The 18,288-nt window shown below is 38.0% G+C and overlaps 2 protein-coding genes across 3 annotated transcripts; both read left to right on the top strand.

The window, feature by feature from the left end:
• The first annotated feature begins 1,087 nt into the window (after window positions 1–1,087).
• Window positions 1,088–11,874, top strand: LOC147854390 (uncharacterized). Its single transcript, XM_087331063.1, has 4 exons — window positions 1,088–1,200; window positions 1,316–1,444; window positions 1,553–1,627; window positions 11,562–11,874. The coding sequence occupies exons 1-4, from the start codon at window positions 1,191–1,193 to the stop codon at window positions 11,597–11,599; spliced, it is 252 nt and encodes an 83-aa protein (XP_087187189.1). The 5' UTR covers window positions 1,088–1,190; the 3' UTR covers window positions 11,600–11,874.
• Window positions 11,875–12,946: 1,072 nt separating this feature from the next.
• LOC147854389 (DEAD-box ATP-dependent RNA helicase 3B, chloroplastic-like) lies at window positions 12,947–17,058 on the top strand. 2 transcript variants are annotated; one of them, XM_087331057.1, is made up of 8 exons: window positions 12,947–13,670; window positions 14,059–14,192; window positions 14,312–14,714; window positions 14,858–14,956; window positions 15,106–15,330; window positions 15,407–15,784; window positions 16,331–16,584; window positions 16,680–17,058. In XM_087331057.1, the coding sequence occupies exons 1-8, from the start codon at window positions 13,056–13,058 to the stop codon at window positions 16,753–16,755; spliced, it is 2,184 nt and encodes a 727-aa protein (XP_087187183.1). In that variant the 5' UTR covers window positions 12,947–13,055; the 3' UTR covers window positions 16,756–17,058. The 2 variants fall into 2 exon arrangements, with proteins under 2 accessions (XP_087187183.1, XP_087187182.1); XM_087331056.1 differs by having other exon boundaries at window positions 14,312–14,756.
• The last annotated feature ends 1,230 nt before the right edge of the window (window positions 17,059–18,288 follow it).

The raw sequence follows: 18,288 nt of genomic DNA, 5'->3' as shown, positions 1-18,288 counted from the left end.
ATATGGGAATTGGGATAAAACCCCTAAACCATCGATTGATGATGATAATACGACCTTTAATCACCTTATTAGTGCACTAAGATTTAGATAGTTGTGCCATTTTTTTTGTTCATTGTGTTGTGCATAAACAAGTATTCTAGTAGATGTTGTAAACACATATTTGTGGGGGCAACATGGTCTTGAACTAAAATCATGAGGTGAGACGGAAGGAAAGTGAACCCATGGCTACATACTACGATTGTCAACTTTGTTTATGACAAATGGAGATATAAATTTAGGATCGCACGTAGCCTAGCAAATTTATGAGTAACAATCAATGGGACCATCAAAGTAACAAATATCATACCAACATACATGTATATTAAAAAAGGTAGCACGAGAGTATTTGATGTTAAGTAATTGATTAGGGACGGAAGATTGAATGACATCCCAACAAGCAAGTACACAAGCAAAGTGGGACCTTTCAACTCTTATGTTATTATGGTTCCAAGTTCCAAGTAAAACTGGCGAGAGGAAAGCTACATAAAGAAGTCTGAGGGCCCATACCGCATGCCTACCCTCCTAAGGTAGAACCAACATTTGGTGAATTCCAAGTAGAAACCAAGAAGGAGCCTATGCATTTGTCATGCCTAGAGTTCGAAACTGAAAAATAAAAAGGCAAGCAAGTTCTACCTGACTTCAAGGAGAGAGTGGACTTCAAGAAATCACAAAGTGAGTCCCCAAGGAGGAAAGGAGGAGGGAACTTGTGAGGAAGTTTCCACCCTCCTTTCTGCCTCTGGGGTTAAACAAGACCTTGGAATAGTCCAGTTAGAGAGTCATGTAATGGGCGACTTTATTCCACTTAAGTATGCTTGTGAGAGAAGATTATGCCATGCTTTCATATTAAGAAGAATGTTTCTCTTTCGGACCGAAGAATGTGATTGATTAGGGTTACGTATGATTGTGAGAGGAGACTGTGTCTAGGTTTGGTTTCAATTGGAGAAGAATGTTTCTCTTTTAGATAGAAGAGGGCTAATTTTGGTAATATCCCCAAAAATACTTATGAGGGCATATACTGCAATTTCCCTAAACTTAGTATGCCCCCCCCAGACACATATTATATTCTGTACACAGACTCACTCTGTTTTGGCTTCGATTGATCGATCATTTCCTTTTCCCATCTCGCTCTGGATCTCTGTGCAGAAGACGCCATGTCCACTCGTAAGTTGTCTTCACATTCTCCCCCCATCCCTCTCCCTCCCACCATGCTTTTCTGTAAGTAGCAAAGGCTCGACGAATTTGCATTTTTTTAAAAAAAATCTTGATTTGATTTCAGAAACAAAAGCTGTTGTGCATCAGAAAGATCCGTTGAAGAACCTAATTTCTTGGTTGAATCGGAAGATATTCCTGTATAATGTTACTCTTGGATTGTATATGTTGGATTGGTGGGAACGTCTCCTTTTCAGTATCCTTTTCGTTTGAGAAGACAAATCCAACATATTTGCTTTCTCTTTCACTAGTTTTCATTGAATTTTTAGTTGTGTGCATATATGTGCCTTGACTAGAATTCCAGATATGCTTGTGCTGTTGTTGATTTGGTTCTTGTGTTACAATGGCCTTCGCAATGTATGGCAACTATCTTCAATAGGTAAGCCATTTCTCTCAATTTAGAGTTATGGTTACTTCCTTTATGTTGCTTAGGAATGGATTCATTTAGAAATTGGTCTTCATTAATTTGAGTGTCTCATGTTAATATTATATATGTACATGTATACCTCATGCAAAGGGAAAAGAAATCGATCAGAAACAAACCATGAACAGGGAGGTCCAATCAAAACATTGGGTCTTTTTGAAAGTAAACTGCCACTCTATTCTCACTTACTCATACACTGTTTGAATCGTTATTACACTAAAATAATCGTATATATGCACACAAAACTAAGTCTCTGTAAAGGACTTAAAGTGAGGAGATATGACGCAGTGAACTCATATTAGGAAACTGTCAATAAAGAAAAAGGTTATTATAGTGTCATATTATGGTAATGACGATGACATGGAACAGAATGAATTTATCAAGATATTTGTATTTCTTTGAAATTAATGACTGTTTTCATAATTGTACTGTTGAGAATTTCATTTAATTCAGACCAGAAAATGTGTGTTATGATGGCCATGCTAAACAGCAATAGATAAATTAGGGTCATAAGTTCTTTTGGAAGATCATTGTAGAGATGTGATATGTTTGAAATCACATGTATGGAACAGTGGTTTTGCCATTCACACGAGTGATTCAAGGATTATTGTATAATAACTGAGAATCAGCAACACTGTTTCTGACCATTGAGAAGAAAGGTCATTGGTTTCCATTGGAAACTTTGATTGACAAGCTTAAATATATGGCACATGGCTCATAATCCTGTTACGAAGGATTATGTTCAATGGCCTGAAGTGGTTTTTTACGATAGCTATGTCCCCTAGAGATCTGCTGATATCCTAAGAAACATGTTGTGGGTGACTAGTGTTCCTTATGGTAATGGAAAGTGTCTTATCATTCGTAATGGACAGCTCAGCCAATAAGGGTAAGTGGACCAATACTTGACTTCATTGTTCCTGGTAGAGAGGATTGTGTTTACAGACTTCAAGTGTTAGGTGTGGTTATGGTATGAACAGTGGTATGCTTATATTATTCCCCTCAGCCTCTACCACATCGTGGTCGATTCTAACTGATATATTTGGCTATCTGTGGTTTCATTATTGTTTATGTAGATGATCTGAGATTTACAGGATCTTGGAAGTGCTAGCTCCAGGTTATCTATAATCATATAATCTCTACTTTCTTGGCTTCATGATCTAGTAGATATCTACTGTTTGCATTAGTTTGGGATGACTGGGTTTCAGCCTATCTCTATTTCTGTGGATCAATGGTGTATCTTCTGCTTTGCTACACCTTTTGTAGGTTGATTTGAAAATGAAATCCTGAACATCTGGTCCAAACTTTAGGTAAGTTCATTGATAGGTTGAGAAACATGCTTAGAGTACCATGTGAAGCCATTTCTCGAACTCCATCTTATAGCTGAGTTGCAGCAGCTGACTCTAGCTTGAGCTATAAGTAAAATCCTCATTGTTAACTCATGGTTTGCCTCCGGAAGCTTGGATTCACTCCGGGTGGCAAACAATGTGGAGAACACGCCATAATGTAAGACACGTGCTGGTGGGGCATAGATCAGCCTAAAAGTGGTCAAACTCCTAACACACACACACACACGTTAATAAGGAAACAATAAGGGGTTTATACTGAATCAACACATAATTAAGTAGTGATAAGAAACGACAAGCAGGATGGAGGCAGCCAGTATGTAGGAGGGCCAACTCATGTTGTTCAATCGCTGGGAAGGCAGGCAAATCAGGCTCCAGAATGGCCGTGGATCCAGCTGTAGAGAGGTGGTCTGGTTAAGTACAGGTGGGGTGATGGGATTGGTTAGGAGATTTGGCTCCAAGGCAGCCACAGGTCTAACATTGTGGGCAGGCTGTGTGGTGGTGAGATGGGCAGGCTGTCCAACATTGTGGGTTGCAACATAGCAGCAATAGGAGCAGGTACAATGGTGGTTGTTGGGTGGACGGCAATTTTGTTACCGCTGCAAAAGCTGGCATGAGTGAAAATGCTGCAGCTGCAGTTGGTGCCTCATATCTGTGCAGGCATAGATGCTGTTGCACAGGTGGAAGATAGAGTATTTGATGGAGCAGTAGTGGATTGAACCTCAGGTGGAGGCTTAGGTGCAATAGGTATGATAGATCAATTGCCATTATTATGCTTCTCCATCACTCTCGAAGGTGTGAATGGTAGTGGGATTAGTGCGATTGTGCACTACCGGGTAGTTGTGAGAGTTTGGCATGGGTGACAAAATATAGATGCCATTATCAGTTGTATTTGTGGGCACCATTTTGAGAAGGGTGAAACAGAAGGTGTCGTCTGCATTTATTCTTCATTTTAACTCCTTAGTTTCTAACATGAGCTATTGCAACTAGATGTTGTAAAGTTCCCCACTATGCTAAAGGTAAAGAGGGATGTTTGACAGATCAGCTATTGAGAGATGACGTTCAGCAAACAGGACTGTAGTAGAGATGAGGGTAGAGACACGCAGATCTTTGGTGTACCCAACCGCCTTGATTGGTACACAAGAAAAAAAAAGGTTATTATATTAGTTAACCTTACAAAGAAAGTGGTGTGTTCACATTACAAAAAAAAAAGGTGTCTTGTCCAGGTGAACAATGTGTTCACATATACGAATAATTACCTAATTTGTGAACTACGGGCCTTTACACCTAACAACCTCCCACTTAAAGGTCCGATGTGAACATTCAAGTAACTCCCACTAACTGTATGCAATGCTCATGTTGAGCTTTGCCAAGACTTTTAGTGAGAATATCTGCAGGATTATCCTGTGTTTTGATCTTGGTCAATGTGACTAGACCATCCTCCAAAACTTGTCTAATAAAGTGATGTCGCACATCAATGTGTTTGGTGCGCGAATGAAACATGGCATTCTTAGCCAGATACACAGCACTCTGGCTATCACATCCTAACACAGGAGTACTAACAGACATGCCAAGATCTTCACCAAGTCTGCTGAGCCATATAGCTTCCTTTGAAGCTTCTGTAGCTGAAATATATTCAGCTTCAGTAGTACTCAGTGCTACAATCTTTTGCAATTTGGAGCACCAAGACACTGCTCCACCAGCAACTGTAAATATATACCCGCTAGTAGACTTACGTGTATCCAAGTCACCTGCCATGTCTGCATCACAATATCCCTGCAAATTTAATGCACCCTTCCCATAGCATAAACATTTTCTCTGTGTACCTTTAAGATACCTGAAAACACACTTGACAGCCTCCCAATGTGCTTTCCCGGGATTAGACATATAGCGACTAACAACTCCCACTGCATAAGCAATATCTGGACGAGTAGCTACCATAGCATACATTAGAGAACCACATGCTGATGCATAAGGAATTCCCTTCATAGCATTGATTTCCATCTCATCCTTTGGACAATCAGCCTTGCTGAGTTTAAGATATGACGGCAAATGAACTCCAAGGGACTTTGCTTTTGCCATATTAAATCTGTTAAGCACTTTTTCAATGTACTTTTCTTGTGACAAAAACAACAATTTGTCTTTTCTGTTTCTACTGATTCTCATGCCCAAAATATGCTCTGCATTTCCCAAATCTTTCATAGAGAAGACCAATTTCAGTTGATCTTTTAGAGCATCAAGACTAGTCTTTCTTTTCCCAGCTAGCAACATATCATCCACATATAAAACAAGTATGATAGGACTGTCATCGATATCCTTTTTCGTGTATAAACAATGATCTGCATAGCTACGGTCAAAGCCTTGAGAAAGCATAAAAGTATCAAACTTCTTATACCACTGTCGTGGTGCTTGTTTTAGGCCATACAAGCTACGTTTTAGTTTGCATACCAAATGCTCCTTGTTAGAGACTACAAAACCCTCAGGTTGTTTCATGTAGATCTCTTCATCAATATCACCATGCAAAAAAACGGTCTTTACATCCATTTGGTACGACTCCAAATTAAGCATTGCAGTGAGAGCAAATAGCACACGAAGTGTGGTCATCTTCACAACAGGAGAGAAGACCTCTTGGAAGTCAATACCTTCCTTTTGTGCATAACCCTTGGCAACTAATCTTGCCTTGTATTTTGGTTTCCCTTCAATTTCCTTTACCTTATAAACCCACTTATTTGGAAGAGCTTTCCTTCCTTGAGGTAAGGACACAAGATCCCATGTATCATTTGCATATAAAGATTTTATTTCTTCTTGCATTGCAAGCTCCCACTTACTGCTAAGTTTACATGACATTGCCTCCTTATAAGTAAGAGGTTCACCCTCATCTGACAGCATGACATAATGCAAAGAGGGGTCATATCTATATACCTGCCTCCTTGAACGATTAGACCTGCATACCCAATGATCAGTATTTTCTGGGATTGGTTCTAAATTTGGAGGAAAATCATTTTCAGCACTTTCTGGCTGTTGCGAACCATGTCCAGCATGTTGTTCGACATCTATATTTTGTTCTTCAGTACCTTCATCTCATTGACCAATATCTTCATGAGCATCTCTTTGCTGTCCAACTTCTTCTGGCTCATAGATAACCGGTTGACCATCATATTCAACCTTTGGTATAGCATCATGAGGTTTATTTTCAGATTTTGTGGATGGCTGTAATTGCTGAAATGTAACGCTCTTAGAGTTCCCAACAGAGGAACAAGCATTTTTCAGCAATTTTTCTTCATTAAAAACAACATCCCGGCTGCATACAATTTTTCTGGACTGAGGTAACCAAATCCTATTGCCCATTTCACCTTCATCACCATAGCCCATAAAAATGCCCATGGTGGACTTAGCATCGAGCTTATTTCTCAGCTCACTTCTAATGTGTACAAATGCATCACAACCGAAAATTCGTAAATGGTCATATGAAGCTGGTTTGCCAGACCAAACCTCCTCAGGGATTCCATTTTTTAAGGACTTGTTGGGAGAACGATTACATATATGAACCGCGGTTTTTAATGCTTCTCCCCAAAATTCATGAGGGAGATTAGCTGTGGACAGCATGCATCGTACTCGCTCACACAAGGTCCTATTATACCTTTCTGCCACCCCATTTGATGAAGGGTTATATGGAGCAGTAAGCTCTCTTTTAATACCATGTAAGTCACAATAAGACTTAAATTCTGCAGATGTAAACTCACCCCCATTATCTGTTCTTAGACATTTCAGTTTTGTCCCTTTTTGAGTAGTCACAAATGCATGAAAAGATTTAAATGCATCAAATGCATCACCTTTTCTTTTCATCAAGTACACCCAAATCTTCCTAGAATAATCATCGATAAAGGAAATAAAATATGCAGCACCGCCCAAGGATTTTACAGGCATGCTACATACATCAGAATGCACCAAATCTAGCACATTTGGTTTACGAGAGATACCAGAATAATAAGAATTTCTCACTTGTTTGCCAAATAGACAATCATTACAAAAAACCAGCTTTGATCCTTTAACATCAAATCTTTTTAAAGCAGAAAGGACTTCAAGTCCTTTTTGGCTCATATGTCCTAATCTCTTATGCCAAAGCTCTAAATGAGAGTCGAATTCAGCAATAGCAAGAAACTTTCCAGGTAAAGCTTTGCATTGCAAACAGTACAGAGTGCCCTTTTTGCAACCTTTCACAATAACCATAGATCCTTTCTTTAGTTTCCATAATCCACCACCGAATAATGTGGTGTAACCATGCAAATCCATCTGTCCTACATATAGCAAACTTTTCTTTATGCCAGGTACATACCTAATATCTTTGAGCACAAGGTCTTGACCATTATCCAAAGACAAGTGTATGGTTCCAATACCATCAATATTGCAAGCACTATTGTTACCAAGATAAACTTTTCCATAACTGCCTGCATCAAATGTGGTAAAGCACTCCAAACATGGAGTAACATGAAAAGAAGCCCCAGAGTCTACTATCCATGTCTGTGTCAATCCATCATCGATTGACAATAAAGCATCAATAACATCTGTTTTGTTGATTTGCATGTCTTGAACATGAGCTATAAAGGCATCACCTGTAATACAAAGTACATCACCATCTTCACCAGATAGGTCTTCAATGATAACATTTGAAGCCATATTAGCTTTCTCTGTTGTATTAAACTTATCCTCTTTGTTTTTCTTCTCTCCTACATTCTTCTTCTTTTCTAGTTCCATCTTCCAATATCTACAATCAGGTTTCTTATGACCTTTACGGCCACAATGATAGCAAGTGATATCTTGTTGTTTTCCTTTCCCTCTACTCTTACTTCTATTTCTTTGTCCTACATTTGGGTTCCTCTTATCATATCTCCCCCTAATATTGTATGCTGAACCACTACCTTCTCCGCTAGATTGTCTTCTAATCTCTTCACTGAGTATAGAGCCCCGCACACCATCGAAGGTCAAGGTGGGGCTATTAGATAGTGAAACAACTAATGTTTCCCACCAATCCGGTAAAGTCATAAGTAGGAAGATAGCTTTGAGCTTGTCATCAAAAGCTGGTAATCCTGAATCTTGTAGTTGGGAGAGAGTACCTGTGAATAAAGATAGATGCTCTGTTGCACCTTTCGACTCATCAAGCCTCATACTGACAAGTTTTCTCATCAAATGCACCTGATTCACAGGAGTAGTATTCTCGTAAGTTTTCTTAAGTTTCTCCCAAACTTGATGGGTAGTAGTCAAGCCCTTTACATCTACAAGAATTTCATCAGAAACAGCCATTTTAATATATGTAATGGCTTTCTTATTCAGAGTGTTCCAAGCATCATTTTCCATGCTCTCTGGTTTCTTTTCTACAAGAGCATCTTCACAATCTCTTAGAAAGAGGATGCCCAGCATACGCTCTTTCCACAATTCAAAACCTTTTCCATCAAATCTCTTGATTTCAAAGAGGTTTTTCACTTCAGCTGAAGTGGAGGCCATTGCTCCCAAGATTTATGACAGATGCCTTCAGAAATTGAGCAGAATACCAATAGGAAAGGGTCTGACAGATTTTTTATTTTTTTTATTTTTATTTTTTAAATCTGTGTTTTCTGCTGATTCTGAATCTAAAGAAAAACAGCAAAGTAGAGGAAAGAGATTTGGCTCTAATACCAATTAAAGGTAAAGAGGGATGTTTGACAGATCAGCTATTGAGAGATGACATTCAGCAAAGAGGACTGTAGTAGAGATGAGAGTAGAGACACGCAGATCTTTGGTGTACCCAACCGCCTTGATTGGTACACAAGAGAAAAAAAGGTTATTATATTAGTTAACCTTACAAAGAAAGTGGTGTGTTCACATTACAAAAAAAAAAGGTGTCCTGTCCAGGTGAACAATGTGTTCACATATACGAATAATTACCTAATTTGTGAACTACGGGCCTTTACACCTAACATATGCCTTTCAGGTTTGGTGGTCATATGGGCAAGGGCAATCACTATGATCTCCTAGTCAAGTTGCAACTAGTTTAGTTTCTCCTCATCTTCCTTCGCTAAAACATTACATGCATTGTCATTAATGTTTTCAAGAATATTATCATACTTGTAGGTGCAGTTTCGCTGGTTCTCATGATAGTCCTCACAATACAACTCATAGTAGGGTTGTGGTAGGTATCCTTGTAGTTGGTGGCATCACATGTGCTCATTAGTTCTAAGTTTGCTTGGTGTCATAGAACATTGCAAGGGCATTATGTCCACCCTAAACCCTAAACAGCGGTAAGGGGTCCATTAGAACAAATGTGTGAATTGGACATTCAGTGTGCTCATTAGTCATAAGTTTGCTCGGTTTCACAGTACTCACAGAAATTGCAAGGGCATTATGCCCACCCTAAACCCTAAACTCTAAACAGCTAGGCCCAGCGATAAAGGGGCCATTAGAGCAAATGTGTGAATCAGATGTTCAGAGACTACATTGTGGCCTCTCAATTATTTAGGCCATGTTTGTAAATTTAAGACAGGATTGATCCAAAGTTAAGAAAGACCAATTTTATAATTATGAATTAATATAAGCCCTATATATTTAAGGGCATATGTGTAATTTGAGGGAATGATTAGCCTAAATTAGAACATGGCCATTTTTAGAAAGTTCTAGAAGCTTCCAGAAAGCCTAGAAGCATCTAAAGCATCGTAATGAGGGTGGTGAGTAGCCTTAAAAAACCAGTCAGGGAGAGAGGGGAAATCAAACGAACGAATGAAGAAATGAATTGAGGAGTGAAGTGAAGAAGCAGGCATTGGCATTAGGGAATAAGAGTGTGAAGTGAAGAGGAGGAGGAAGAAGAAGAAGATAGTGATCAGAGAGAATAAGAGGGAGAAAAGGAAGAGCTGCCCACAACAAAGGAAAATGAAGGAGAGTGATAAAGAAGAAAGAGAAAGGGGAATAACCCATCAAAAGAGCTTTCACCCATCAACCGACAATCAAGAGTTCGAATATTCCTCCCTACACATATATGAGAGGTGTAAGTTGTCTTGCATTCTCAAGACGATTAAAGTTCTATCATTAAAGCAGTGTAAAATGATATATTCAAGTAATAAAATTATTCAGTTTTCACTTCATCCTCTTCAGCATCAATTCCGCATAATCTCATATGATCTCTTCTTGAATAAAATCCCGGTGATTCGATGTGATGACCTGACCTACATGGCCTGTTGCTGTCGTTGATACCAAGCCTAGACCATTAATAACGAGCCCACTACTGTTTACACTGAACCTGCTATGCTATATCTGTTGGCACTGCTCCAAAACCTTACCAAAAACCTGTACCTAACCCCATCCCGAACTGTAAGCAAAGTGGCATACACCATCATCACACACCAAGCAACAGAGCATGTAATCAAGAGAGAAAGCAGAGTGTTTTTGAAAGAGTGGAATCAATTCTACAATCATGTCTTTGAAAGAGTGCGTTGGGTAGAATTAATTTTACAATCATGTCTTTGAGAGTGCATTGGATAGAATTAATTTTACGTTTATGTCTTTGAAGCCTTATTTAGAGGCTAAGACTGGCTTGTACGTGAATTACGAGGTGTTGAAAGCCGTGATACAATGAACAGAAAAGCCCCTCGTCTAGATGAAAGTGGTCTGGAGATTTTGTCATTGGCAATTTCTGATGTCTCCTTGGTCCTGGCTCCTCCCAATTTTGGTTATCAGCATATGATAATGATTTTGGGTCACTGTTAATAGGAATCGGCAAATACCTGGAATGGTGGCCCTTCAAATGTAAAACTCAATCATGAGCCACATGCGAATGTACTACAAAATATTACTTTGAAGGCAGCCAAGCAATGATTATTATTGTTATTCTTGTGGTAGAGAAAAAAGTAAGCCTTGTGTGTTTTAAGTTTAATAGTCCTTGATTGTTTGGTTGGTAAGAGCCAATCTACTCTCCAACCATTATTGTCATCTCCTCCATTAATCAGGAGTTGAGCTATTTATGTCTTCAATCTTATCTTCTCATCTCTACTTGGAAATACCACATCATAAGAAAGAAGGTAATAATCATCGCTTAGAACTTTGTGTTTTTTGTTCAAAATGGCATGAAAGTATTCACTACATTCATGAGCAAATCTGCTCATTGATAGAATTCCAAGGAACCATCTGCCAAACAACAATAGAGGAAAGATTCATATTGGAGAAATTCAATTGATAGTATCTCAAATTTTAACAAAAGATCTTTAAGGATGCATATAATAATGTTTACTCCCTGTTTGGTAAAACATACGAGAATGGTAACAAATGGTGCAAGTTTCATGTGTGAAAATAGAATGCATGGTTTTCAAAGAAGAAACAATAGCCTACATTCATATTGGAGAAATCCAATTGATAGGATCTCAATTTTTAACAAAAGTGTTTTAAGTATGCATATAATATTGTTTACTCCCTCTTTGGTAAAACATACTAGAGTGGTAAGCAGATGGTGCAAGTTTCATGTGTGAAAATAGAATGCATGGTCTTTGAAGAAGAAAATACTAAGTGATTGTTTTCTTTTGCAGTTGGAGCAGTTAAAATTTATGCATCGAATTTGTTATGACATTGAATTTTGGGGCAGATGCCACAACTTGCAATCAGCATTTGTAGTGTTTGGTTCCAATTCAAATTTGTGGTCTCATTTATTTCTTTTTTCTTTTGAACCACTTCAAGTGAAATATCTTGTTGGAATTTTGTATATTATTCTAGTAAAATCATTAACAGGTCTGAAATGAACACTCAAAAATTATGGATATTCAAAACAATGTGAAAATACGTCTTGAGATACCTAGTCAATGGCTTGAAATTTACAAGATATTTATTTGTTTTTTTTTCTCATTTACCTAAGCTTATGAAGTTTCTACACATCAATATGTATTAATTGCCTATGTATCTAAGTGTAGTCCATTTATACTGTGTATATGCGTATTTATTAATTTATTTCTGGTGTAAATTTTCATGCCAATGATACCATTACATTGAAAAGTTATGTATCTCCGGTATTGAATATTTGTAAAGGTGGTGCATATAAAAGCGTTTGCAACAAATCAGGCTTTTTATTAATTATGCTTGCACTACATAACATGAGGACAATGCATGTAGAGAAACAATTATGATGCGTGGAATATAATCCATTTTGAGGCTGCTACACAAATGAAAGGTGATACAAGGAGGCTTACAAAACACCTTTGAAAGGGCTTATCCATGTGATCTCTAGATCATCGTGCAATAAATCTTGGCATACTATGTGTTACAACATATCTATTGACAACTTAAACAATCCCTCTTCCAAGTAGCATCATTCAAATGCAACATTGTAGTCCCTAATCTCCATCATTTTCACATTGTATCAACCTTTGAATGCGTAATCACATCCCCCACTACCTTTACAAGAGAGAAAGCAAAATGGGCATTGATTGTACACTAGTTTGCAACTTTCAAGAATAAAAATGCAATTCTCTATCATCTCGCAAGCCGAGTGGGCATCAATAGATCACCTATATCAAAGAGTGAGGTAGAATGATAAAACAACTTGACACAACTAAAAACCTTTTACGCATTTATGATCATGTGAGCCTAGGGAGAGCAACACACTGCACCACTACATGCACAGTGATAAAGAGAGATTTTCAACAAACAAACTATTTTTGGTGAGGTTAAAAGAAATACTTCGTTGGTGTGTTTAACTTGATAATGGGAAATAACAATTGGCAACGGTTCAGTTCGAGAGGGTCAAAAACGAACCGTTTAAACCGTTAAGCCGCGGTTCGAGTCTCGGTTCGGTTCAAACCGAACCGTTGCCGATTGTTTGGGAAAGCCCATGATAATAATATATATATGCACGAGAAAGAGAGTAAAGAAAAGATTTCCTCTTATTCCTGAACTCAAGAGCAAAGACAGAACACACATAGATAGACTCTGGAAGGGGAGAACTGAACACTGGCACTCTGTTTCTGTTGTGCTTTTATGGTCTTCCTCTCTGTGACTATGAGTTGAAGGGATCTAAACTGTCCCTCACCATGGCTTCCACGCATAACAATATTTTTGCATCCCATGGCTTCCTTGTCTCTCATGCTATGTTTGAGGCAGGAATTAGCAAATCAAGAGTAAGAGTTATATCTCAACCAAATGTTCCTCCCCAAACTATGGTAATTAGCATGATATTATGTTCTCTTGGTAATGAGCGAAAACCTCGACCATTTTGTGCCTTTCGTGTTAGCAGCATGAGCAGTATTGATTGTGCGGTTTCAAAGAGTGGTGTACATTGGGTAATTCCTGAGAATAGTCTTGATTGTGTGGTTTCTAAACAAGGTTTAGATTATGGCATGGTTTCTTTGAATAGTCTTGATTATGTGGGTTCCCAGAATGAGATTGATCATTCCGAGAAGGGTTCAGGTTATGTGGTTCCTGAGAGTGGTACAGTTTTTAATGTTTCAAAATATGGTAAGGATATCAATGACTATGTTTTTCTGGGGAGAGACGAGGATGAAATGGCCCCTCCCACGACTATTATTGATGTGGAAGGTGCTAATTTGGAAAACACTAAGAGTCTCAATATATCTAAGCTTGGGCTTGAGAAGGAATTAGTCGAGGCTCTTCGAAAACGTGGTATCACCAACATGTTCCCAATTCAGGTAAAAGTGGTTAATTTTTTCTTGGTTTAACAGGTATCTTCTAGGTGATGGATTCCTGATTATATGGTTTTTTTTTCTACATGATTAGTTTTAATTTAGGTTATGAGTATTGCTGCTCCTATGATTTGTTATTGCATAGGTAGTTTTATGTAATTTCTTACTATCTGCTTGGGTTGGTTATGACTTTTTCACGTTGTTTTTACACATGGGTGATTTGATGTGATTTCGGAGTAGCTTCTCCCAATGGACATGGTCCTTTTCTACATGGTTTTAATGATTATCTGATGCGATATGGGTAGTTTTACTTAATTTCTGAATGTATGCTGATAGAAAAATCACTTTTTCTGTAAAGAATGCAAAATTGATCTATTGCACTTTCATTATGCAGGAGGCTGTATTCAAACCAGCAATTGAGGGTCTTGATATCATAGGCAGAGCTAGGACTGGAACAGGCAAAACTATGGCCTTTGGCATTCCTATCATTCAAAGTCTTTTGAAGCATAATAAGCAGAATCGGACACGGTAAGCATCAGCTTACATTTGATTCAGATGAAAAACATAGATTTTCCACCCAAATTTTTTATGTTTTCCATCCTAAAACTCCATTCATTTCATCTCAAACTTTAAAGATGATCGACTAGGAATCCAAGGGCGTTGGTGCTTGCACCAACTAGAGAGCTAGCAATGCAAGTTGAGAAGGAATTTATGGAATCAACAACAAATCTATCTACACTTTGTGTTTATGGGGGAGTTTCAATTGCAGGGCAACAAAGAAAACTGGAGAGGGGTGTTGATATTGCCGTGGGAACACCTGGACGTATCATTGACTTAATTGAACGCGGTTCCCTTGTACTTAATGAAATTAGATACCTTGTTTTAGATGAATCTGACCAGATGCTCGCAGTAGGCTTTGCAGAGGATGTTGAAAGAATCTTGGAAAGTGTTCCGAAAGACAGGCAGAGTATGCTGTTTTCAGCTACCATGCCAGATTGGGTGAAGCAACTAGCAAGAAAACACTTAAAGAAGCCTTTAACAATTGATTTGGTAGGTTCAAGTGTCAAGTTGTGCAGGGATCAACTAGAGTATGTAAATAGGTTATTAAAGATGTTCCATATAGGGACTAAGACGTAGTGAAGAAAATGTGTTATATAAAAATTAGAAAGCTGAATTGTTTATCATGCACATAGGTTGGAGATTCCAAAGAGAAACTTGCAGAGGGCATTAAAGTTCTTTCAATTGCCATACCAGTGTCTGCAAAGCGTTCAGTATTGAGTGATCTCATTGCAGTAAGCAACCCTAAACCCTAAACCCTATGATAATGTATGAGTGCCTTTAAAGTTTTGACAGTCTCATTACAATAAGCAAAACTTTATCTTTTCTTCATATCTAGATGTTCTATGATTGAGAGAATACTATAATAGGACTTTTGATGCAGGTATACGGTAAAGGCAGGAAAACTATAGTTTTTACACGAACCAAAAAAGATGCTGACGAGGTATCACTATCCTTGAATCGAATGCTGGGAGCAAAAGCGTTGCATGGCGGTATTACTCAAGTTCAGAGGGAGAAGACTCTAGCTGCATTTCGAAATGGGATGTTTTCTGTCTTAGTTGCAACCGATGTAGCTGCACGTGGGCTCGATGTTGCAAATGTTGACCTTGTAAGGAATATTCTTTGTTTTCTAATGCTTCAGTATAGGTAATAGCTGCTCATTTCCTTGTGCTTGTTTGTGACAGGTTATCCACTTTGAGATTCCAAATGATTCAGAGACATTTGTGCATCGCTCTGGTAGAACAGGGCGGGCCGGTAAAGATGGGATAACAATACTGATGTATACAGATTCTCAGCTAAGAACAGTGAAAATGATTGAAAGGGATATTGGTTGTAAGTTTGAGCTTATAAAGGCTCCAAGTCCACATGATTTTCTCAGGGCATCATCGGAGCAAGCCCAAGAAGCATTGAACAGAGTACATCCTGAATTGAGATCTGCTTTTCTTCCGATGGCTGAAATGCTGTTGCAGGAACAGGGAGCTCATGCACTTGCAGCTGCAATCGCTTATATAAGTGGATTCATACAGCCACCTTCATCCAAGTCTCTTGCTACACAGGAACAGGTGAGAGATTAAACTTGTGTGATATAGGCTTTCTCTTCTAGTCTCTTTTAATGATTTGTCTCATACAGTCTTTTTCTAGGCATTTGTAAACTCGTTGGAGCCTACAGTCTCTTCTAGATTTCATTTCGTGAATTTGATGTCATATATGCCTAGTCTAGATTCTCATAAATTAATGTTAGATCCTATCACATGTTCCTATTGAAGGGTGGACTACTTTCAAAAGTATGCTTACTTAGAGACAGGGTACAATAGGTCTTTCAGTTCTTGCAAAGTGCCTGTGCTAGAGCCAATATGAATCATTTCTTTCTCAGAATCACCACACAAAATTAATGGAACAAAGATTATTTAATATATTATCATGCCAGGATAAATAATTTCAAATGGGTGGATTATACTCAATTAAATGATCTAGTAACTAGTTCAAATTTGTGAAGGCTAGTCTTAAGGAAAATACTGTTGTAAGTGATTGCAGAGTTTTTACTGAGTTGGCATCATAAACCATCCAAATGACAAGGGACAATTTGATTTTCTTTTGGTTCAATGCAGCTATCAAAACTTCAACATGATGAAGATCCATGGGATAGTTATGGAAGATTTGCAGTACAGGGAGGTAGAATGGGAGGACAATATGGACGGTCAGTTACATCTGGAAATAGGGGTCCATATAGAAGAGAGGAACCACGATCCGGTATCAGAGATCAGGGCAGTAATGGAAATGGTTACGGAGGATATCCAGGCGGTAATGTTGGATACCAGGGCATTAGTGTTGTATATCGGGGCATTGATGGACAATTTCAAAGGTACATACACTGCATTAATGCCATAAAGGATCTGTTGCAAACTCTCTTACTATGAAGAAGTTACATAAGCTGATTCAAATTAAAAAAATGTGCAGGAGCATCCCATCATGTTTTATTTGCGGCTATCCTGGACATAAAGCTGCTGTCTGCCCAAAGCAATGTGGGTGGTAAAAAGGTTTTTTATCCTTGCCTTGCCAATGAGATATGAAAAAAGGGGGGAATCCTCTTTTTTCCTTGCTCCTTATGAAAAACAATGCTCCAAAATTTGCAAAAATCTTTATATATGAAAAGGGTTTCTTTCTTTAGAGGCATTTTTACTAGTGCAGATTGTTGTGTATGTGAGCCTTTTAAATACAGTTGGAGCATCAATCAACCAGATGATGATATAACCTTCTATGGATGGTAACAAACGTTGTGAGACTTGATTATATACTATGAGAATGAGAATCCATAAAGAAACTACAACTTAGCATCTTTTGGTGTGACTCTCTATAAACCATGGTTTTGAAGGGTAGCTCATAGAATCCTTAGCAAACTGCCCAATCACTTTGGATTCGGAAGACTACGTCAATGGGTCTTTGAAGCAAGTAAATCATGTGTTCTTCTCATAAAAGTTCCATTCAATGTTAGAGATGGTATTGTTTTGAATGTATTCTGCCTGAAATGAAAGAAGAGGGTTTTGTCCATGGCTTGATGTTTTAAATGATGACGATAAGCAAATTCACTCAAAACTTTATGGATGCAAATTGCAATCTTTTGATACAAGTATCACATGAGGATGTAAAAGAAAGAGGGATGAGGTACACTGTGAATGAGACTTCAAGAACAATAACTCTTTTGTGCATGTGACTTGACCATTGATATTAAAAAATGCGCAGCCTTTGTGACAGACAAATTCAAACTAGAACTTTTAACTCTTTAATGTCGTGCATGCCAATTCTTGCAATGGTTGAATACTACCTGAGTTTCCAAGGGCATGTTTCATACACAAATAGTGTTCATAGTAGTTCTAGCAAGTACAACATGCATTATTTAGAGTAACTTGAGAATATGATGTGTCTAGCTAAGTTAACAAAATTGACAAAAGCTCAAGTTATTTCTACATAAATCTATATAAAGTGATCCTCAATTATTTGCCAATTGTCAAATTGATGGTATTGATTAGGAGAATGAATGGTTTGACATGGTATAGAAGTGCATAGATTGTCATGGAGAAGAAATTGTATGTTTTAAGAATCTCCCCTACATGGATCAAAAGCCCATCATCATATAAAAAAGGTGTCCTTTTTTAAGGAGCTCGATCAATACTTGTTCACCGGAAGAAAATCCCCCTACAATCAGACCCATGAATCAAAAGCTCGTCATCATATATAAATGGTGTCTCTTTTATAGAAGCTCAACTAATACTTGTTCAACGGAAGAAAATTAATCCCCTACAATCAAGCCCATGCAATATTTTTGTTAAATATAGTAGCATTTAATATGATTAATAAAGTGTCCTTTCTATGGAAACTAAATCAAATTTCAAGGCCCCTTGAAACAATTCTTGCAATGTGGTACTAATGCAGAACGTAAAAAGCATTGTCTTGGCTTTAATTCCAAAATACTCCTAGAGAACTAAGAGGTTACGTTATTGGCTATTGTAAAGGTGGAAACATATAAATCATATTACACTTCCTAGATGTTTCATTGTCATAAGATCAA

The sequence above is a fragment of the Azolla caroliniana genome, unplaced genomic scaffold, assembly GCF_043228905.1.
Source record: "Azolla caroliniana isolate FFs.n. ecotype wild unplaced genomic scaffold, voAzoCaro1.0.p SCAF_15, whole genome shotgun sequence".
Lineage (NCBI taxonomy): Eukaryota > Viridiplantae > Streptophyta > Polypodiopsida > Salviniales > Salviniaceae > Azolla > Azolla caroliniana.
The sequence above is the reverse complement of the archived record's forward strand: the minus strand, read 5'-3'. Positions and strand labels throughout refer to the sequence as shown.